This window comes from Cygnus atratus, chromosome 6 (assembly GCF_013377495.2).
Source record: "Cygnus atratus isolate AKBS03 ecotype Queensland, Australia chromosome 6, CAtr_DNAZoo_HiC_assembly, whole genome shotgun sequence".
NCBI classification, from domain to species: domain Eukaryota; kingdom Metazoa; phylum Chordata; class Aves; order Anseriformes; family Anatidae; genus Cygnus; species Cygnus atratus.
Genome location: NC_066367.1, coordinates 7054287 through 7077453, shown reverse-complemented (window position 1 = coordinate 7077453; position 23167 = coordinate 7054287). Strand labels below are relative to the sequence as shown.

General features: G+C 43.0%; 1 protein-coding gene across 1 annotated transcript; it reads left to right on the top strand.

Moving 5' to 3' along the window:
* Positions 1-387: 387 nt before the first annotated feature.
* MYL1 (myosin light chain 1) lies at positions 388-17757 on the top strand. Its single transcript, XM_035571411.1, has 6 exons — positions 388-519; positions 11587-11614; positions 14760-14903; positions 16465-16638; positions 17133-17210; positions 17729-17757. The coding sequence occupies exons 1-6, from the start codon at positions 388-390 to the stop codon at positions 17755-17757; spliced, it is 585 nt and encodes a 194-aa protein (XP_035427304.1).
* The last annotated feature ends 5410 nt before the right edge of the window (positions 17758-23167 follow it).

The following is a 23167-nucleotide window of genomic DNA, read 5'->3' as shown; positions in this document are numbered from 1 at the left end:
GGTTTGTCATGTATCCCCTCCAATTTCCACACATTCAAAAAAAAAATGCAGGGAAGGTGGCTGGGGTTTTTTAAGAGGGGTGGGGGGAAGCCACTGAGGTCCCTTGATCTTATGAAGCCCTGAACTCTTATATTCCATTTATAGCCCGAGCTGGAATGACATCCCCCTCGATTAGCAAGCTGTCCAATCCAGCTGCATGTGTCAGGACTGTACAAGGCACTAAGTGAAATATATATATGCCCTTTTAGATTTTAGCACATTGGGTCCACCCCCAGGGCACAGGCTGTAGCTCATTCTGACCACTGCTTCTCTCCCAGGAATCACTTTTAAGGGGTTTTTAAACTTTTTTGGGGGGTTACCTTTACTCTCAAGTTTAAGCAACACAAAATGGCACCAAAGAAGGACGTAAAGAAACCAGCAGCAGCCGCAGCACCAGCACCAGCACCCGCACCCGCGCCAGCACCGGCACCGGCGCCCGCTAAACCCAAAGAGCCAGCAATTGATCTCAAGAGCATCAAGGTAAATGGATGAACGTGTGCTGATCGCTGACCCCGAGCGCTCCCAAAGGGGAAAGTTAGCAGAGTCCTTGCTGAAACCAGCAGGGAAACGTTGCGTGTGTTTGTTTCCTGCTTGGGGACTGTGGTGAAATGAATGAGTAACCCCCCCGGTGATGGATTTCTTGATCTGCCTGAGCTTTCAGTTTTTTTAATAGCTGGAGGGATGTGAGGCATGGCGCATGATTTAACACAAGAATGAAGCCTGGTGATTTCAAACATATTGTAGGTGGCCCTTAGAACTTTTTACCAAAACAATATCAGTCTGACCTGTTTTGTAAAGCTGAATTTTAAAGTTCCACCAAAAAAATCCTCAACTCCAAAACCCTGACCTAAGTGCATGAGAGCTGGAAAGGGTTACTGAAACGTGAAATGAAATTTTTTCCCATAGCATGGTACTAATACCAGATGTTATTTTGCAGTTTCCCCTCAAATCTATTTCCAAATTTTTGCAAATACCTGATAACCCTTTGGCCATGTGTTCTGAGATCAGCACTCCGTATCTTTAAAAGCAAAGATGAAAAGGATTTGCCAATTTCATCTATTTTCATTCTCTTTGCACAAAAAACATTGAGAGAGACCCATGAGCTAGAAAGCCACGAAGGGAAGCATTTCAAGTGATTTCCCCTCATCTTTTCATGTTTACTTAAAATTTGAAATTTGCTTCATATTGAAAGTAACCAAGAAAAGATTTGCAGAGGTTTCCCTTGACCGCACGTCCATTGGAACTTGCACTGAATCGAGACTTTGCATGCCATCCGACATCACCAATCGCTGCCTTGACCCTTGAAAGAGAATTCCTCAAATTTCCTTCAAAGGAAAATTCTCTATTTAGAAAGAGCAGAGGGAGGTTAAGCAGTTAAAGAGATGAAGGGACAGACCCACTTCTCTGGGCATGACTATACATAGTTATTCTCCACCTACCTGACAAGCTCATTGGTCCCAGGACCAGTTTGCTGAATGCTGCATAAGGAATCATGCCTACTAGGAAGAAAAGAAGGAGTACAAGGTCTCCTAATAGGACCTACTCATTTTAATTTCATGATGAACTCTGCTTCAGGTACCTTAGTACATACAGTCTGTCACCCATACAGTCCCAGGATTGTGACCCATTTTGTACAATTTCTTGAAGTTTTATCTTTCACCACAAGTAGCCAGTCCCTTGCTGAAAGAGCACATAGTTTCTCATAAGACTGAAGCTGAACTCACTGGCAAAGCAAAACCAAGAGCAAGAGGGGGTGGAAAAAGACACTGAAATATTTAAGAGTGATCTTAGTCAAGGCTACAAAGAAAGCCAACTGTTTTTGAGAATACCGTCTGAAAATTAGATTAGACCTCACATTTCACCCATCTCCAGAGATGAAGGGGAACACAAGCTAGATTACCTACTAAATAATTTAATATGATTTGATAGCTCTCTGTGTCCAGTTCATTAGGAGAAAATAGAATTTTCAACTCCAGTGACCCCAGCTAATCTATCTTTACATAAATAGACTTAACAGTATATTACCCACTGAAAAATGGCCGGCTGCAGTCTGAGGCATCTCCGTGGTTCAGTACAACCCACTCCTTTACCCAGACAGCTCTCTGTCACAGCAGGATATATATACAGGTAGCCAAGAGAACGCTCTGGGTTTTTCATGTTGGGACTGAGAAAAGATAGCCTTCCTAAATTCTTCCTTTTGAAAGATAACATCAGACACTATTCTTCCTCTGTGAAGTGCAGAAAAACCTGGGCTGAGTAAGACAAAACTATTCTCTTACCATTAGCAGAAGCATATAAGCATTACCATTTTTATTTGCATATGAGTAAAGCTATGAGCAGCACGATGGATGGTGCAGGGCTGCCCTGCAATGTGCTGGGTGGCACAGCCCCTGCCCCACATGCTTGTCAGCGTTGTACATCCCTCTATGAGCATCCCCTCTGCTCTTCATCCTAACCTCACAAAGCAAGGGCCAGGAAGCCTCGAGGCACTGCAAGGAGGGACGGAGTCCCCTGGCAGTGAGGGGTCCACCCAACCACACAGCAGTCACCACAGGATGATGTAGGAGCCCATGGTGCCTGTGAGGGTGACATGTCCCCTCTGTCCCCACCCTTCCCCTCTTACCTAAGCCTCCACAGCAGGCCAGGGCTGCCCAGGTAGACCGTGGCACCTCCAGGGCTGGCTCTTTGGGAAGACACCAGGAACAACCACAGCATCTTTGACACAGCCTTGGAACAGGAGCAGGGGCTGGAAAACCTCCTGAGGTCCCAACCAGCCACCCTGGGCTACCCACCTGCATTCTTTGAGACCTCAGGCAGTGATGGGAAATAGCATCCTCCTCTAAACAATTTGCTTGGGAGATGTACGTGGCAGAGTCAGGAATCAAAATTCACATTTTCTGAGTTTTAGCTCAATCCCTTCTTTAGCATTAATTAATCCTGAATCCTTCCATTTGGCCAGGAAAGCATCAGCACAAGAAAAAGCAGAGCACCATTTCCAGCAAAAATCTGAAGCCAAAGAGTACTTAAAGCTAAGCTTCTGACCAGGACTCTCAGTAAACAATCCAAGTCCTGGGGCTCTTTGCACTGATCTACCAGTCAAAGCCTCCAGCCCTCCCAACAAGTCCCTTTCCAAACAGACTCCCCTGTGCTCACCAGGGGAATTAGCAGCCATACTGCAGCTTGCTGCTAACAAAGGATTCCTGGGAACACCAAGCTGTGGGGCCGGTGATAATCTGGGGAGTCACAGCACAGGCAGATGCACAGAAAAGCTTCCGTAATTTTTACAAAAGTTCCCCCAAGCTCCTTCCGTCTCTTACAGCTGGAGCAGGTAAGAGTAGAGCTGCCTAATCAGGGTACAGCAGCTAACTAAGCCAAATTTGGCAGTGCACTTCATTTCAATTGGCATCCGAGATAATATTCTCCAGAACAAACAAGAATGAGGTTTAGCAATATGACGGGGGATTCTTTTGGGGGCACCCCTCCCCTTGGATGCCCTGCTTGGTCTGCCTTCAAGGAATATGGTTTTGGGCCTCTTAGGGCGTATGCTTTGAAAGCCAGCCCTATTTACGAAGTTTCAAGCTGGGTTCTTGCAAAAGCAGGCACCCCAAAATCATCTGGCATCCTCAGAAGTGATAGGCCTTTCACACTCTCTCATCAATATTGTCTGTTCTTTCTCCCCCCTCCACTCTAAATTAACCAAATTAAAGCAAATCTTTGGTGATTTCCTAGCAGCTAGTACAAGATTTTCTATTTTTGAGCACCACCTATTGACTCCAGTGCTGAGTAACAGGAATACCAGAGTGCTAAAGACTCAAATCTAAACTCAGCCCTTTATCACCTCACCTCACCGTAACCAGGACAGGAAGGGAATCAAGGCAAAGACTGGGAGGAGGAGGAATTTGTTTTGGTGTGGAAAATTAAGAGACTCTTTTTCCTCCTACTCAAGAAAACAAAACTCAGAAGTTACCTTGTACAAACCTTTCCAGTCTTAATTTATATTTCCAATTTTCCTTATCACTTTTGCATCCTGGGACTTGAATGTCAGGTACACAGGTCAATAGTTAAATCATAACTGACAGGAGAAGAACAGGGTGATGGACACAATGGAGTGTTACCAACTGGACTTTAACAGGAACCAACAACAATTAAGAGAGAAATGAACAAAATGACCCAAATGGTAAGAGACCTCTGGATTTTTTTATTTTTTTACTTAAAACTGTAGGAAGGGCATTTTCACAAAAGGTAGCTCATTTGTTTTGTCAGCTTTTTTCTCCCATGCACACCTAAGCAAGAAACTCTGAGCTGATGAACAGCACTACTATGGGACACTTATGATGAGGATTTCTCATGCGTTGGGTTTTGCAGCAGAGGCAGGGAGAAATGCCTAAACTTCATACTGTCCAAATCAGAAGCAGGTAGAGAGGGTTTGTTGTGTTCAACTTTGTCCATATCACCAACACAAAGAGTGTGCTTTTGTTGTTTTTTTACTGGAAATCTAAGGGCCCTGCCCAGCACATGCAACACGTCATTGGACCAAGCCCAGCCTCACAGCATTGGCCATAAGGCTTTGGGATCCGGAGATGCTGAGCTCAGTGCTTTGTAGGCTCCTGCTCTGCAGAAAGTGACCTGAACACACAGTGTTACACCAGGCCCTTTGCTTAAAAGGGTACACCTGAGGGTCCTTGCAAATACCCGTGGTATAAGTGACGCTTGTTTGGTACATGAGGCTTCCCACACTGCTGCTTTCAAGATGAAATTCCATGGACAGGGACCAATTATGCTAAGGCCTGTTGCAGATAAGCTACCTATATCTGCAGGGGAAAGTAATTCAGAGCTATCCACTAGTAAAGACTTGCTAAGGCCTTGTGCAACTGCGTGATGCATGATGGAGCCTGCTGCACAGAAAACAAACCTGTGTGATTGTTTTGCTTTTAAATATGGAGCTCTTAAGGCTGTAAAAAGTTTCTTAAAATGTCCTAACTCTTATTACGTTTACTACTCAAGGAGGTCACCTCTGAACAGGCATTGCGTTGGATATAACCAGAGAGAGGTAATGTCCCTAAATGCACTGACAGAAAGCTGCTGGGCTGGAGGGCAAGCAGGACTGCAAATGTCAGCTGAAGTGCCCAGAGCGACTACACTGCAGACAAACTCCTTGTGAACCAGCACAGTGAGAACAGGAAGGTTAGCAGGAGCTGTGCTCATAGCACTAAAGGCTTTCTTGGGAACTGGCAGGTTCTTGGCTGAAGTTTTTGGCGCAGGCCTCTAGGTTATGCCTGATCCAACCCCAGTGATGACTCCAGAAAGATTCTTTAGGACGGACATACCTGCTGGACAAGGTCACCAGTCCCAAGCGCCCTTCAGGCAGGACAGAGACGAACACAAATATGACTTTGCCTGGAGAGATGTGCAAGTGCCTACCTGACCATCCAGGCCAGCTTCCTCCTATCACTTTGACTGCTGAGACACAGCAGCATTCGGGATCCACTCCAGAGCAGCCCCAGCCACCACTCAGGAAGTTTTCTTTACAAATTCTTCAGAACTTTGCCTCCTTTTTTTTTTCCTCCTTTTCCTCCTAAAGCGCTAAGCAAGGAGTCCCTCAGAAGTAGAAGTTTCCCCATATATTTTAGCAGACACTTTCTTACATCTGCTAAAGTGAAAAATGGTTTGAAAAGCAATGATTTTTGACAGGACCAATTCTTAGTAATTCACAGCTTTGACAGTATTTAAAAGATACCTATAGCCTTTGAAGGGTCTGGAGAGTGACAAAATTTGGTAGAAACAATGGAATTCAGAGAAAATTACAGAGAGAGTAGCATCTCAAAAGCTCACTTAGAGTACTTTCTAGTGCTAACATGGTACAGACTTTCTCCCATCACCAGATAAACTGAAAGAACCTAACAGTATTTCTAAAACAGTTTTAAACCCCTCAGTGCACAGAGAGATCATTACAGATAGCAACAAGATATTTGAGTTTATCTTACATAAGGTAAGAAGAAGGTGACTAATTTAGCCAGTGACAAGTAAAGAAAGAAGTTGCCTGTAAGGAGATATGAAACAGACAAAATAGAAATTTGCCCCTGGTTCCTTGAGGCTTTATTACATCTTACACCCACTGCCAAAAAGTGCTTTCAGCTGGCTGCTTTACTGCATAGCATTTAAATGTCAAGTAGCAAGAGTTTAAAATAACGTTAATACTCTACCACTGCCACTGGGAGGCATGTTAAAACAAGGGATCCCTCGAAGAGCAGAGCTCCAGAGCCTCACATTTCCTTGCACATCCCCTCACTGAGGCACATTCATGCAAAACTAAATGCAATTAGAAAAGGGACACGCTAACAAATGAGCACATCTGAGTGTCCTTTCCCCTATAAAGCCAATACAATCTGTGCAAAATTGTATTATCAGCAGCTGCAGCACATTTCACTCCCAGGCATTTCAGAAGGGCACATTTAATTGACTGCCAAGGTTCATCTAAAAGTTTTTGCTTAACTGTAAAGTTGCAAACTAAAGTCAGCAAACCAGGAAGTTACCCAGAGTACTTGGAAAGGGAAAAAATAATCCAATTCATGTGTGTTAAGTCCATTAAACTAAGAGATTTTGAACTATTCTTCCAAACCTCATAGTATCTTGTTTCTTTCCCATATATTAGCAGTGTTCATCTTTATTCTTTCTTCTATTATATTTTCAGGCAGTTTCATTCTCGAAACCTGCATTTAGCGTTTCTTTGCCTTCTAAAAGACATGAGGCTAAATCCATCAGGCTGCTGATTCTTACTTAAACGAGAAGCAGCCTCTATGAAATCTGCAGCATTGATTGCACCAGTTACTGAACCAGGGTGAGGGTCAGCACAACAACTGCCTGCTTTCCAGCGGGGTTTGAGAGCTCTGCAATCCTGCCCTCGGTCATGTCTGCTAGAAAATACATGCATCTGTATTAATCAAGGAGCAGGCAGTAGTGGTGAGCAGACACTACATGAACTACAGTAGGCACAATCCTAGCTATATCCACCCAGAATTAAAGGAAATCCTTTAAGACCTGTATAAACTGCTAAACATATAACAGGCATCCTCAGGGACTCTCTGATATTCCCCCCTCTGATTTTCCAAGACATCCAATGAATTCTCAGTCTCTTCTATGGAGACAGCACCTTGAACTATCTGGGGGCTCTCTAATCAAATCCCAGCTAAAATGATTCTCTTCTCTGTAACTCACCCAAAGGGTACCAAGCAGATGGAGCATCTTTAGCTTCCAGCAGCATCCTTTCCTGGGACTTTTCACCCTGCCCAGACACATAAAATGAGCACAAAGTGACTGTGGCTCAGCACAGCTGTGCTTACTTGTGCCCACCAGCCCAAACTGGTGAGAACAGCACCACACAACGAAGACCTGGACCAGAGGTCTAGGAACCAGTGATTTTTTGAGAGAAAAGTTAGGAACTACTAAGAATTTGGAAGTGAAGGTTTGGATGGATTGGGTCTTCTGCTTATCTGGTGATAAGGAGTTGCATATAACCCTGTCCACCCTACCCTACATAACTAGGTTCTGGTCAAAACACTTCTAATTTGCAATGAGAGGAATAGAAGGCAGTCACAAGCTATACCTGGAAAAGCATTAACTGAAAAATAAACAGCACTTTTCCTTGGTATAGATATCCTCCTGGATAATAACTTAGTCCATAAGTAAGAGCTGAATCGAGTTAGAGAAATCCAGTTCCTCCTGGTTTTTCCCCTATCTTACAACACGTTCCAACAGAACAAAGGTTACATCATTGGAAGATCTTCCTTTCTACCTTGGGAAATTTTTGAAAGCTTCTTACAGAATCGCAAGTCTTACCTTTGACAATTTTTTTTAAAGGAATGATTGTTGCATTTGCTTTACTGAGGGCATTGACAGATGCACTTACTCAAAGCGAGTAGCATTTTAAGCCCCCAACAGACCCTTAAACAGGCTTAAAACCCCCAACAGGCTTAAAACAGGGTGATTCTTAATTCAATTGTATGTGATGTTCCCATGCTAGAAAATTTCTCCCCAGCAAAATTCTGTCTAGGACACTTATTTGACAAGTAATGAAATGAAGGGCTGATGTGGTGCACAAGTATTTCCCCATCTAAAACCTGAGCCAAAGTCTCATACAGTCAAGAGTTCAGTTGGCTTGTATGGAGACCCCTCTCCATTTATACACACTTGATAAACCATTCAAGCCAGATACTTAATCCAGGTATCAGTTTTCTATATTCAAGACAAATGTGCCCCAATTATTTTCTGGTTGTCATCTAACATGTTTTGGGATAGGTTTTTTTGTAGCCAACCATAGAGCTGACCAGGAAGTGAAGGTATCAAGGAATGTTTTCTTTGAACCAAAATTCAATCATGTTCCAGGGGAACATTTTCTAGTTGCCAGCACTGGACAGCAAGAGGCTGAGGGCAGGAGGAAAATTCCACAAAAGGCAACACACCGCTTTGACCCAGGCAACATTTCAGCTCTGCCAAAGTCTTTAGAAAGCTTCTCTATTAATGCATGAGGACTGATGGCCAAGATCCATATTAGCTTTCTCACTGCCTGTGCTCCAGCCCCAGGCAGTATTTAATTAGGAGGTCTGAACTGTGCTAAGTCTACGTTGGATAAGTCAGACAAAAAACATCAAACCTCTTTCCTACACAGCCCCATAGCCATGCTCTGTTCCGAATATGGTTCTGCTCCCACATGATAATAGTAGCAGATACAAATAGCAGAGGAATCAAAAGTGAAGAACTGGCAGCAGAGCATTTTTCATGCTCAGTATGTGTTCCACATATTCCCCAAAAATGCAAACAATAATCTGTTTGGACACAGTGTTTTCCAACTAAAATGACTAGCTTGAAAACTTCTTTGCGGTTGTATCTTTAGTTTTTAAGAGGGGAAGTAGGAGGTTAAAGTCTCAAATCTAACTAAATATTTTGATTTATTTTGATTGTTTGTTTTTTTAAAAATGTTAACAGTCTGCTTGGATTGGATTATTTTTTTCAGACCACTCAACATACTGAAAAACGCCAAATATTCAAAAAGATTATGCTTATCTTCAGGGTAACTACGTGAACTACAGCAGAAAGTTTCTTACTAATCACATTTTATCATTAGAAAAAGAGCGGCGAGTGCACAGCAAAGGAAAAAAAAATTATAGAGGGGATGTGTTTGTAACATGGAGTCTGTTGCTGTCAAAACCATTTCCACCCCAGCTTCATGACCCTTCTTACCCATTTGAGGTGACAGGGAGCAAGGTTTGAAGCAGTTTTTCTCCCTCTTTTACCACTCGTAGCACCTGTTTGGAGATTGTGATGTAGGCTTAGGAGATGGTACATAATAGGAATTGGTCTTTGCTACTGAAGAAACTGCAGCACCTCCTTCCTCAAACCTATCCTGAAACTCTCCACTTGTAGTCCCAACAGGACACCGTCTGCAACCCAAAAAGCAAGTGCTGCCTTTCCCCACCATGAATAGTCACCCTTCCAATACCCAAAGCTTTCTGGAGGCCCTTGCTTCCATCACGGCTTCTTCCACATGCCTGTATAACAAAAACCTCTCCAATTCTGACCCCAGCAGCTGCTCTCCTTGCCACACCAGTGAGCTCTGAAGCTGGCACGCTAGTATCCTAACCCAAACACTAGAAGGAGGGTATCCTAAGTGTCCCACTGCCCTGCAAGGTACTTGCACATCAGCTGCAAACCTAGTAATAATATAGCTGGGTCCAAGACACTTGCATAATTTTTCCCTTAGAATCATCCAAAATTTGGAAAACACAACCATCAGAGGAAGACCTTCAGGGGGGCACTTCAGCAGGTGAATCTTCCGCTCAGTGCCAACACCTGGATTGCACCAAACAGACAAGCAGCAATGCCACTCATCTAATGCAGAGCACCACATTATCCAAAAAAGGGATCGAGAACAGCCCAGCGAAGGTACAAGGAATATGAGTGGTTTCATGGGCTTTGAAACAAGCCCAAAGCACGCCATCCACCTACACCTAACATGCAACGTGCAGGCTACATGGAAAAACAGCCAGCTGGGCAAAAATGTTGCACCTCTTGCCCCAAGTGCTCCTCAGTTGCTAACTGTATAGCTTATTGGAAAAATAGGAGCCTTCCCTAAAGGGAACTCTTGGTAGGCTTGGACAGGGAATATCCCCACTTGACGGTCCGGACCCAGAAATTGCTGACATGATTCAAACTTACTGCTTGCTACTCCCCTGTCCCTCTCCAGTCTCCTAAAAATAGCCGTTGTAAGATGCCCATTGAGGCACGGAGCCTCCTGTCACTTTGCCCTAAGAAAGCTAAAGAACTCACCGAGGGGAGGGGCAGCTTCCTTCTGACACCTAATCCAGGCAATGCCGTCAGCGCCACCAGATAAATAAGAGGAAGAAAGGCCAAGAAAGCAGGACCACTCTCAGAGACATCTCAGCTAATCCCTCCTGCCCGTCCGCCGCTCTACTTTTCCAACTTTCAATCATGGTGGGTCCACTGGAAAGCTAAAATAGTTAGCAGCAAGCCAGTGTATTTTACATGATTAAATCCAGCTTCTCGCTCAATTTAGTTCTAAGTGGGGAAGACAGACCAAAAGACGACAGCTTAGGTTTGCTTGATTTTCCTCCTCAAGCCTAAAGGACTGTGGGGGGCTTTCCAGTCAGCCTCAAGTTCTGCTCCAGGCAGTGGTAGACGTGTGGCTCCTGCAGCTTCAGACAGAAGGGTTACAGTTTGCTGGTGCTATAAGCATTTTTCTTAATCTAATGCAAAAGTGGCAAAGGAGAATAGTAATATTTTTGATATAAGAAAGTATCATAGTTTAATACTTTATGAAACAATGTACTGTCAAAAGCTAATTGGAAACAAACTTTAAGGGCACGGTTTATTTTCTTTGTTAACATATAAAAAGCTGCTTGTTAAGCGATATTACTTCAAATGGTCATAATAAAGCAGGTCTACACTAAAACTGTAAGTGACCTGATGGTACATTAACAACTTATATGTTAGTTAAGAGACTTTAGATTGTTATTGCTTCTAGCCACAACCTTGGCTTTCCCCGGGATGCAGATTTTAACAAAACCTTTAAAAATAGACCTGGTGATTCATTTTTATAAGGCAGGTTGCTAGTTTAGGTTGCCAGTTTAGGTTGCCAAGGCCTAATTAGGCAAGACAGAAGTGAGACCACTCAGCTACCTTGTGCTATTTGCTTTCTCTCAGTGCATTTTCAGCAGTACTAGCTGTCTCTTTTTTTTCTCTCTCTCTTCCCAACTGCAGTCCTTCACTCCTGACCAAATTAATGGTAAGTGAAACAAAAATTAAACTTTACCAGGGAGCAGGAGGGGGAACATAATGGCTACTGAATGCTAAGTATTCACCAGTCTTAACAGCACTTTTGCTATCTGCATTACTTCTGCGCATCTGACAGGCCATATTTTTGCTGTTTTGGAAGATACTCATGGATTGAGCTGGATGCTTTAGAAAACAAGCAGGTTCTCCCCCAGCCCCCCCTTCCTAAGCTATTTTTTGTGATTGATTTCCTTCCAACAGATCGAGTTCTCCAAGGAGCAACAGGATGGTAAGTTACAAGACAGCCAATGTGTTTTACATGTATGTGAGTTCAGAGAGGAGCTACAGGTTTGAACGTTTAACCTTTACCAAAAGATGAGCTAGGACTTTGGCCAGCACAAGTCACCACACACTTGACTTCAGAAAAACTGTGCTGACTTAAACTGAACAGGAACATGGCGTCAGATTTACATGCAATTTATCCACGTGCTTACTGTGCAACCCCAACCCAAGCTGAGAAGTTTATGAGCTTGTTTGAGTGGAAATACTGTGGTGTTACCAGCTCTACCTGCTGGACATTTTTCAGCTGTGCTGGCTGTTCAAAAGGATGCTGAAAAGTGGTCTTTATTTATAAGCCATGAGTGAAAGAGGCAGATGAAATACAACAGGAGAAAGTGAGTTGAAAATTTACTTTAGCTGTGACTTTATATGAACAGAAGTAGGGGATTCTGCCAACGGCCCACTTGTCACTTTTGCTGAGAGATGCTATGGAAGGGGAAGCAAAGAGGCTGTTTTATTGTAAATATATTTATGAAGCATGGGAATGTTTGGCAAATAAGTGACTTGTGTAAATTGTTGCATATAATGTAATAGGCTGGATATTATGCTGCAATTCTCAAGGACCTTGCTGTATTTCCTGCTGGGGATTTGTTGAGCACCAAGTTGCAAATGTTTTTTTCAATCTATTAGACATGCTGATAAAAAAAATCCTGACATGAGCAGTCCCCCCTGAAGCCCTGGAAATTTAAGCTGAAGCGTTTTAAATACCTTAAAAGATGCAGTTGGGTTATATTAAATGATGTACTTTGTAAAGACAACGTCAAAAATTCCATATCAAATATAGCAGACCTCACTGTGAACAATGTATTTAGAACAGAAGATACAGGGATTTACTAGAAATCTAGAGGAAGAGGAACAGCTTGAAGTAGCTCTTAAGAGAGCTCTAAACTTCCTGAACATGTCTTCTCTGGGTTACACCATCAAAATCAACAGGGAGAGGTACCGTTCAGCAAGTAGGCACAGAAACCTTCTTCTGGCAGTCCAAACAGTCCTGGTCACAAAGGAAATTAACTCTTCCTTACTTTGTAATTCTGAAAATTTTACAGAAGGGTAGGGAGGGTTTAATAGAGAAATGTCATCAATTCAAAACTATTGGCACATACAACAAAGATTTTTTTTTCCAGCTTCGCTTCATATGCTATATCTAATGCTATTACACTTTATTAAAGCAAGCAGAGTAGCAATTAATAACCACTTGAGAGAAGGAGGATTTCCCTGGAATAGAGATGTCCCACCCTCAGTAGCTATTTCCATCCACACCAGCTGCTGGGCATTGCCCCCCTTAGAGAGGAATTTTAGATTTGCTTATTCCAGAGGTATAAACTCAGACTGGCTATTAAAAAAAATAAAAAATAGATACTGCAGTGAAGTGCATGCTTGAGACAAAAGTAAATTTTTTTTTTCTGAGCTGAGGAGCTGTGTTCAGAGCCCAATGAACATAAACCTCCATGGGATTTACAAAGAAAGAGAAACTCTCTCGCTGACTTTGCTAATAACACACTGGAACTGTTTTATATCTTGCTCTGGCTAAATGTCATGCATGCACCAGATGGAAGATCTGATTGTATGGTATAAATCAGCACAGCTCCATCGACCTCGTCTGCTAGAGCAGGGGCTGATATGAAGCTGGAATATTGTAAGGGGAAGCTCTACACAGATCCAGAAGGCCTTGATTTTATCGTGTGCAATAAAAGCTGTAAGGGGAGAGGGTTAGCAGTGAAGGGTTATAGGTCTCACACATCAAACAGTAAGAAGATTAGTTTCAGATGTATTAGATTACAGCCTAGCAGGCTGACATCCTGTATCAGCAGTTTTACTGGGTGCCAGCAACTCCTCCACTAACGCAGTGTATGGATGGCTAGAGCAAGAACCTAAGTACCTCTGTATCACACGTCCCCAGCATAAGATGAATGAGGACATGACTTGATGTGGTTTATTGCTTCTAAATCTGCCCTGAGGCACAATGGACATTCCACCTACATGCACTGCAGGACACAAAGGCTCTCCCTAGCTGCTGGGAGAGCATCACAGCCGAGAGAAGGGCAATCGGCTGCTTTACTCGAAGTTAAAACACAGCACTATTAGACACTGCAGTGCAGGAAAAGATCAATACAACAGCACAGACCAAAATGCCCTGGACATATGAGGTTTGAAGATGGCCTTTTAGATAAAAAAAGAACAAGTCATAGGCTTAAGATATCTTTACTCATTGCAATAAACAGCTTAAAAGGCTTGAAGAATACAGTAAGATGATTAACATGGAGTTTTGTAGCAGAAAATGAAGACAGGCGATGTGTTGATGGCAACTGCTTGCACTGATTTGTATAGGACAAGTGTCAATACCCCAAAGTCCTTTGTCAGAAGCAAGGGGGAGATAATTGAACTGAAAGCAGCACTGAAAGAAGCAAAAGTCTCAAAGTTGTATGCACTGGGAACGTGCCAGAATAAAGCAACACAAAAGTGTTGCCACTGGAAAAAGCTGGACATTCACCCATCTGTAAGAAGCGGGGACAGACAGGAGAAGGAATAAAGTAGAAGGGTCACTGTAAGGCAGCTCTAAGGAAAAGCAAGAGTAGCAGCATTTGAAATCTACCTTCAAGTTTCCCATTAGTACTGTGTGGTTGAGATGCTGGAATTGCAGGCAGGACCAATAGAAGCAGGCAGATGTTTTCCACTCCTATGTGCTTTGGCAGAAGAGTCCCAGTCCTTGGGCACGATAAAATGGAGTGGATTATTCAATAACATTTTTACCTTCTACTACCATGTCCTGTAAAGAAACCTGTTCTTGAATGGCAAAGTCTGTAGAAAGCTTATCTCCCTCTGTGCTTGAAATAACTACAGGGTCAATCACAAAGCTACTGATGGTTATTAAAGCCAGGAAAGCTACAAAAGGTAGATATAAAAGTTTAAAAATAGTGAAACCAAAATGTCAGAGGGGAAGAGTTTTTCTTGGGACCATGGGTCAAAGATTTCCCTGCTAACTCCCTGGGAGTCGGTGGAACGGTGCCAGGAGACAACAGGCCCACATCTTTGTCCATACAACTTGTCAACGCAGAGCTGTCTGGCTTGACTTAACCACTGTTCTTCCCTTGCAGACTTCAAGGAGGCCTTCCTCCTCTTTGACAGGACTGGTGATGCCAAGATCACCCTGAGCCAGGTCGGTGACATCATCCGGGCACTGGGGCAGAACCCCACAAATGCTGAGATCAATAAGATCCTGGGCAACCCCAGCAAAGAGGGTGAGTGCCCTGCAGTCTCTTACAGGCCCTTTTTCAAACTGAGGAACTGTAATTAGGCACAGTAGGAGGGAGAAGATTTTTTGCTCCAATAGGGAAGTCAGGTGGGATCTCAAGCAGGAACACATGGAATTTCACCAGTTCCTTTTGAAGGGGACAGTGGTAGCAGGGACTACAGTGCTCAGAAGAAGGAAAGCCATCTCCTTAGGCTACAGGGAAGTCTCTTTTAAGATCACTTTGTTGTCAGCTTGGTGTACATCTAGCATCCACTCATAACTGCTCACAGTCTATCTGTGTCCCAGACCCCTGCTCCTCAGCTGGGGCTATTTCTAGCAGCAGTCCCTTGCATTAGCCAAGACATGCCCCAAGACTGGCAGCCCATGTGTATATTTCAGCTGAATGGGGTGGTCTGCTTAAAACTGGTACAAGCCTAGATATATTAGGTGTAGGCTGGATGTCTGTTAGTGGCCTTTTACTAGCTGCCACTTTCTATTTCCTTTCCTCCCCCTTTTAGAAATAAAAGTAGTAAGTACTATGGTAATCTTTTAACAAGAGCTTAGGTACGGGACATCCCTGAGTTCACCGAAGCAGTCGCATATTAACATGGGCTAAATCATATCCAAACCCTCACATTTGGCAAAAGAGGCTCTAAGGAACGACTCAGAAGTCCTGAGTTCAGTATTAGCACCAGTGGGAGCACTAAGCAGAGGACTGACACTGAGGTGAGACCATCAAGGTGCTTTAAGTGACTAGAGCCATAACTGTCAGGGGTTTTTATGTAGTTGGGTAGCAAAATACTTTCAGTAACAACTCTACATTCAAAAATCTCTTATGTTTCCATCTATTATATTTCATTCCTGCCCAAATGAAAACTGCTCTTTGCAAAGATACAGGTAAGAAAAAAAAAGTGATCCTTCTGGCAGCATTGCTCTAATAAAAACCACATGGCGAAGGCCTCACTGGAAACCACAGCTTCTGGCTCACAGAAAGAAAGGGGCTAGATGCACTAAGCTTGTGAGACCTTCAGTGTCCATACTGAATATGTGGAATATTCATATTCCTCTGGACATTCTTATTCTTAATTAGCTTATTCTTTTGCTAATAGCCTCTGCTTCCACATCCAAGAGAACCCAAAGAGGTCAGTAACATGATGTTGGCAACCCCAGGGGCTTGCCTAAGTCTCAACATCCCACTCTTGTCTTTCCCCACTGCTTGGGGTTCAAGATCCATTTTACCATATTCTGTAGCTCCCACCCATCAAAATCTTTTCAAAGATCAACTCACGCAGCAAGTTTCATTTCTGAAAAAAACACGTGTAAACTTATAAAACCGTGTGAAAAGAAGGCAGGAGCAAGTATGTGAAAAAACATATGGATGTGAAAATTAACTCCCATGGTAAGAGGGAAGCCAGATTCCATGGCAAATCCCATGGGAAAGGCTGGAGTAAGCTGGAGAAAGAGACGTGCAAGTGAGGTGGGAGGCTTCCCTGCATGCGGTGGTGAATATCCCAAGTGAACACACATTGAAGTGTGTAGTAGCATAGCAACTGGTGCTGTCTTTCCAGAGCTGAATGCCAAGAAAATTACTTTTGAAGAGTTCCTGCCCATGCTGCAAGCAGCTGCTAACAACAAGGACCAGGGTACCTATGAAGACTTCGTTGAAGGTCTGCGTGTTTTCGACAAGGAAGGCAATGGCACAGTCATGGGGGCTGAACTCCGTCACGTACTGGCTACGCTGGGTAAGGGATTGTCACCTCTGAACATTAAATTGTTGCTGTTTGAAGGCATGAGAGAAAGGAAAGATGTTCTAACTAGCTTGGAGAGACAAGAAGCTACAAGGCCAGACAAGACTGGGTTTCTGACCTGGGAATCCAAAGGGAAAGGTGATATAAAACACATTAGAAAGCTTAAAAGAAAGGCTTTATTACTTCTAAACTCAAACCAGGTACTAGGAGTCCCTCTTGAGTGATAGAGAGAACAGGCTGTAAACTTCAGTGAAGTAAAGCGCACAAAGAGGATTTGCTGTGTAGTTTCTTCACTCTGTAGACACAGCAATCGTAGTTATTTCTATGTGCATGTACAGAACTTCTAAAGAAAGTTAAAATGAATAAATCTCAGTTCAGCTGTAGGCCTTTGTTAATAACCCAGAAAACAAAGGAAACATTTGGAAGAGCTGTAGGATCCAGCATCATGTGTCTGTGTAAGAATTAACCAGGATGTATCTGTTCTCCAGGCGAGAAGATGACAGAAGAGGAAGTAGATGAACTGATGAAAGGTCAGGAAGACTCCAATGGCTGCATCAACTACGAGGGTAGGTGTGGGGGTTCACCACCCTCTTGTCCTACATTTCAGTGCTGAGTCTCATTGCACTTGGCTTTTAACTTCTCCAGCAAATCAGTTCGACAGAGCTACAGCTGAGTTATGTTGAAAGGTTTATGCATGAAAACAAGCATTGCAACACACTTAGCCTGCAGTCACACTGCTGAAAAGGCTAGCTTTGGTCACAGCAGAGGCTACTGCTGTCAGCCCTGGGTCTCTAGACTCTGACTTTCTGTAGAAGAGCTGTAGTGGGGGGAAGTAAACTAACCCGCTGCAAATGGCTTTGGCAAAGCGCTCAGTTTGTCATTTGTCTCATCACACCCAGGCAGAAAGAGAATATGGTTTGTACAATATTAAATTCTTCAAGCTTTCTATCACATTACCAAATCAAATCCGATCAGAAGTGTCTTTTCGACACCATCAGCTCCTGAACAGCTCTTGCTTTTAAGAGTATTTCCCAAATTAGTATTTACTGCTCCTTCTAACCACCACATTCGTATTTTTCCACAGCATTTGTAAAGCACATCTTGTCTGTCTAAGTGGACATCCCCAGATATCAAATGGTAGGTTTTTCTCATTTGCCGTCTTAACCTTGTCTCTTTGCTATGCTTAAAGGCTCCTACAAGTCCATGGTAATAGGCACAGGTTATGAAATCAACATGACACCATCTCCCCAGTGATACAATAAAATTAAACGGTTTTCCAAGAGCAAAGAAAACAGGAGAGCAGATTCCTGGGCCTTAATCCCAGCTCCACAACTGGCTGGAAACTGAGGCAGTGTTCAGTGCGTTTTTTCAAATATCTGTACCATGAAAAAACATTCAGTTTACCCATGATCAAAAACACAAGCTTAAATATCATCTTAGATTTCTGTTGTCATACAAAATTAGAGTTTACGCTGTGCAAATTGACAGCTTAAGACATTTATCCTATAATCACAGAGAACTTTTGTTTAAAGAAAAAACAAGTCTAAGCAACACCTTATAATATATAGATTACTGTAGAGAGTAGCCTTAATACAGTTGTGAACTACAACAGCTCTTCAAATAAAATGAAGTAATCACCTGAAAAAAGTATTTTAAGTCACGATCAATAGCCAAAAGAAGGCTTCAGAAGTATTCGAGCATTTAGCAGTATTTTTACAAACAGAGGGAAAAACCCCATAACCTTGACATGATTCTCTTTTGTCAACAGAAAAGGCCAGCAGCTCTCTTTAAAGTGCAAAAACAAATACTGTGGGTCTATGGGCTCCTTTGGACTGTTATTCTATCCTGGGAAAGACAGTCTCAACTTTCATATGAAACAGACACCTCAAGATAGAAATCAAGGGCTCAGTTTGTTATTTTGCAAGTGTTTTTTCAGCCAAAGGTGACTTCAAGTTCAACTCTCTCATTCCTTCCTAGAACAAGTCAAATTTGGAAAGACCAGATGGCACCTAAGATCTGCCTGAGTGAAATTCGTGCTCTGGCAGGCACCATCAACATGGAAACTGCAGAGGACTGGACAATGTGCCTCTAAGCCCGCTAATTTCTACCAGTGCATCCATAGGTATTGCCTCTGGGTCACTACACTTCCAAAAACTGAACTTTCATCAAGGCAAGCTACATGGAAAAACTGCTACCATCCAGCATTCATCTATCCCAAGCATCTCTTTCCATGTTGCTTCCCATGAAACAATGTAATCCATTGGAAAAATAAAGCATCAATAAAACCCTGTGGTCACTTTGAGGCTATAAAGTCTTTTTTTCCCCACCTAAAGTAGTTCAAACCTACTCAAAGCAGAACTCAGCACTTAATTTATTTCTGTATATTGTATTCCACAAAATAAAGTTTTATGAAAAAACATATTTAAACTTTTTCCAGAGGTCACTCTACTTAGTTTGGATGAAAAGGGTTTTCTTGGGGAACTGGCAGAAGGAACAATTAGGGAGCCACCACCTACATCAGCACTTGAATGTTTTGGGGAGAAGGACACCTGCTAGCTGGCATCAGAACAGCTCCTGGGGTAGCACCTGCCCTGAGACCCCAGGCAAGACCAACCATGGTGACCCTAAATCGGGGAGCCATGCAGAGCCACCCTTCCTGGCAAAATCTCCTCCTTAATACTACGACAGCGGGTCCACATCACAATTTGGAAGGGATCCTAGCTACCTGCGGTATTTGTAGTCTTACGGACAAGTGGAACAGCAGCCGCCCATACAGGTTGTGTACTGGGGGGAACCAACCCCATGGCTGTAACCCCCCAGGCCTGGGGAGCCCAATAACCATGGGAGTAACCAGCTCTCAGGGCTGTATTGTTACCCACACCTCCCCGCCCTAAGCATAGCTCCTTGCTCCTTTCCTTGAGTGTTCCCAAAACTGCCTTACCCTCCTTTCTGAGGGTCAGCTTGTTCTATAAAAATCCGGCTTAGCCTTATTAAGTTACCCAAGAACCATAATTCAAGAGCCAACAGGTGCTGCAAGGGCAGCTGGCATGAGAATAAGCCACAGCACAACCAGTGAAGCAGCAGCTGCATCTTTTCCAAGGCTTCCCAAAAAAAGTCTCCCACTTAAACCCTCAACATGCTGGCGGATGGGGCCAAGAGAGACCCAGAGATAAGCCCTGCCCAGAGACCTATGCCAACAGGTAGTTTACAGGTGGTTGCTACGTGCACAGTGGGAAAAACCCTTGATAGAAAGGAAAAAAAAAAAAGGAGGTGGTTGCTTAGCCTGTCCTAAAAAGGTAAGGAAAAAGGCATGAGATGCATTAACCAAACTATTTATAGGGCCTCAGCCTGAAGGATGTTTCTCAAGGGACTGCTGGACACCCTTCTGTTTTTGAACATATTGCATACACACATGTCCTGTATGCTTCCTCCTTCCAAGAAAACCGTAGATCTCAATTGCTGGGAAAGCAAATAAAAAACAAAACAACATTTCACCATTTACACTGTCAGTCTCCTTCTGATGCTTCCCTGCTACACTACCCCAACATGCAGTCACATAGCCAGCCCAGTCCAGGGTTGGACACAGCCTGAAGAACCAGAATTCCCATCATTCATTCCTCTCTGAATTGCAAGTTCATTTAACTTTTCGGATACTTGGGGCCCAACCCCAGACTAGTAGCAGAATGGGATGACTTTTCATTTGTGGAGAAATAGGCTGGATTAAGCCACCCATTTAAAAAAAACGTTTCATATTTTTAAAACAGTCCCATGTTATGAGACATAACCAGCTTGACAGTATTTCTCTGAACTCTAATTGCAAGCAATCAAGACAATGTCACCTACATTACTCCACTACAGTAAGATCAGAGCAGAAATAATTTTCAGATAAAACAGATGAAAATAAAGAGAATACTCCTTTCCCACTAAACAGTCTGAGTGTTAAGGTATTTCATTGAGCTACACAAGGAATGGATTTTTATGATAGAGTTTTGGCAGTTAAAAGTTCCCCATCCCAAACATAAACAATTATTTGTAAAAAAAAAAAAAAAAAGTTCATATTCTGATAAGACAACATTTGGGGGTTATCTTCATTCAGCCATTTATAAAGAAAGACCCACTCCTTAAATAGTAGCCTCTTCCAGCTAATGACAGCTTCAACCAGCCACTCTCATTCAACCATAATGACAACAACAAGAAAATTGTTACTACAACTTCAAATGAAAACAAGATGTTTTGACAATTTAAGGAAAAAAAATTTTTGAGAGAAAGAACAAACCCAGACCACTCAGTTTTAATTCCATTGATAAACCCCATCCCAAAAGGTACCCAACCTGAAAGCACAACTTGGAAATGCATAAAAAGCTCTGGTGTGTTTTTTTATGAGCTGCTGAACCTTCTGCTTTGCCTCAAAACCATTTATAAAGTTAAACTTCTTGATTCGACCTACTGCCCACGTGCTAGTAACCCCTGCATTGCTCAGAGCTCTAATCCTGGGGGATGCTCCTGAAAAAAGGCCTCCTCTCCTTATTTTTTGCTCCCTGAGGAAAGATGTGCCCAGCACAAACAGCACCATGCTGCACTCCCATATAGCACATGCTTGCACAGTGCCGAGCTCCTCAGCTCCTCCTTGCCCCACAGAGAGAGACCGGAGACCCCAGCAGCTGGGGAAGACTGCCCTGCATCTGCTCAGGCTCCAAATGGAAAGAATAATTCTCAGTCCTGGTCATCTGACACCTCTTGCTATCATTGCATTTGCTTTGTATTTTAAATAGAACATTGTTAATGAACATACTTTCCATTACTCAAAGCAATCGAGTTTAACTCCTCAGGAGCAGGGCTAGATCCCAAGGGAAAGGTCAAGCTGCAAAATGCTGGTCCTTGATACGCAGCACTACACAGGGTGACCGACACTGCAGAGCTGGCACCATACAAAACCAAGGCAGAAAGGGCAGAACAACTGAGGAAAGGTAGCTCCAACACATGCCACCATGGAAAACCCAGTGAGGAAGCTTGGCAAAGGCATCCTCCTTCTGGCAGAAAAATTTGGCTGTCCACATCACTGAGCCCACCCAGCTTTCACACCCACCCTCTCTACATTACTGTTAAGAAGCCACAGCATGTACAAGGCTCCTGACTGAACAAAGTCCTCTAACGTAACCCACCCAGTGATGTAAACCTGCTCCCCCACAGCAATATTTTCCTTTTTCCACACAGCTCCCCTTTTACAGTATTTCATACCATTATTACAAGGTCATTCCACTTCAGCGGGTTTTCAAACTAATCTCAGTTTTTAAACTGAACAGGTTCAGTCTTTTTCCAAGCAGTATCTTGTTGTCCATGTAGCCCTGATGTATCTTAAACCTGCATCCTTCTTACAGCAGGGAGACTGACTTTTATAGGGGTACAAGGAAGGGCTTAAGTGTGTCATGAAAAAAGAACAGTTCCTTAGTAACCTATTATTTCTCATTTATTTTATCATGAAGAATGCCACGCTTCCTCATCTACCCAGGTACTTACACTTACTTCAGAATGAAGACTGAAACACTGCTGAAGATACAGGATTTCACTCTCACATCTACCTTCTAGATTAATTGGCACAGCATATATCAGACCACAGTTTATTAGAGCATTAAACTGAACTTTCCATTACCAAACTCTATGGTTTGGGAGGATGGTATAGATTAGCCCATAAACAATTCATTTCTTCACCAATGTAGTGATGATAGGCAGTAGCACTCCTAAATCAAACTGTTTGTTGTAAAAGAAAGGCTATTGCCAATCCTCTGGAAAGGATTTGCACTAAGAAATGTACAAGGGAGATTGATAGAAAGCAATAAAAACATGTGCACGTATTTCCTTAGCAGCATGAAAAGTATTACAAGATGGATAGTTCATGCTGATTAAAAGAAACAGCCATGATAATTGGTATTCATAATTATACTCTAAAGTATACACAAAAATGCAAAGTGGTTTAGAGACTCACTTCCCAAAGCAAGCAAGGTTTCCAGACTGTTTTCCAGACTTCCTGGTGCTCCATAATAATAAAATGTCTCTTTTCTTTGAGGAGAAGATCCTCTTCCCAAGCTCTCAGCCCCCATTAAACTCTTCCCCCCCCCCACCCAGGGCTTGGGCAGACACAAGCCCTGTTGAATCTCAAAAACCCTAACAAAAGTAACAGAAAATTCTCTCTCTTTCCAGGTAAAAGGAATTTATTGCTTCCTACACTGTAGTAACAGAGGACATGCATACCCTAAACCGCACATCACTCCATAAACAGCATATATGTTAACACGCACCATACACCTGGTACCCCACGGGAGACCAGGGATGTGTGTTTTAGGCTCTGTCCTTTAGTTGTTACGCTTCTTAGGTCTACCAAACTGAAGTCAGAAAAACAAAATAAGTTTTATCTTGTCTTCCCAAGTATCAGCCCTCCAGATTGCTTGCTCAAGAAAGAGTTTTCTTTAGGTCTTTGAGAAACAAAAAAGGACTCATTTTTTACTCCATGCTATACCAGACACTA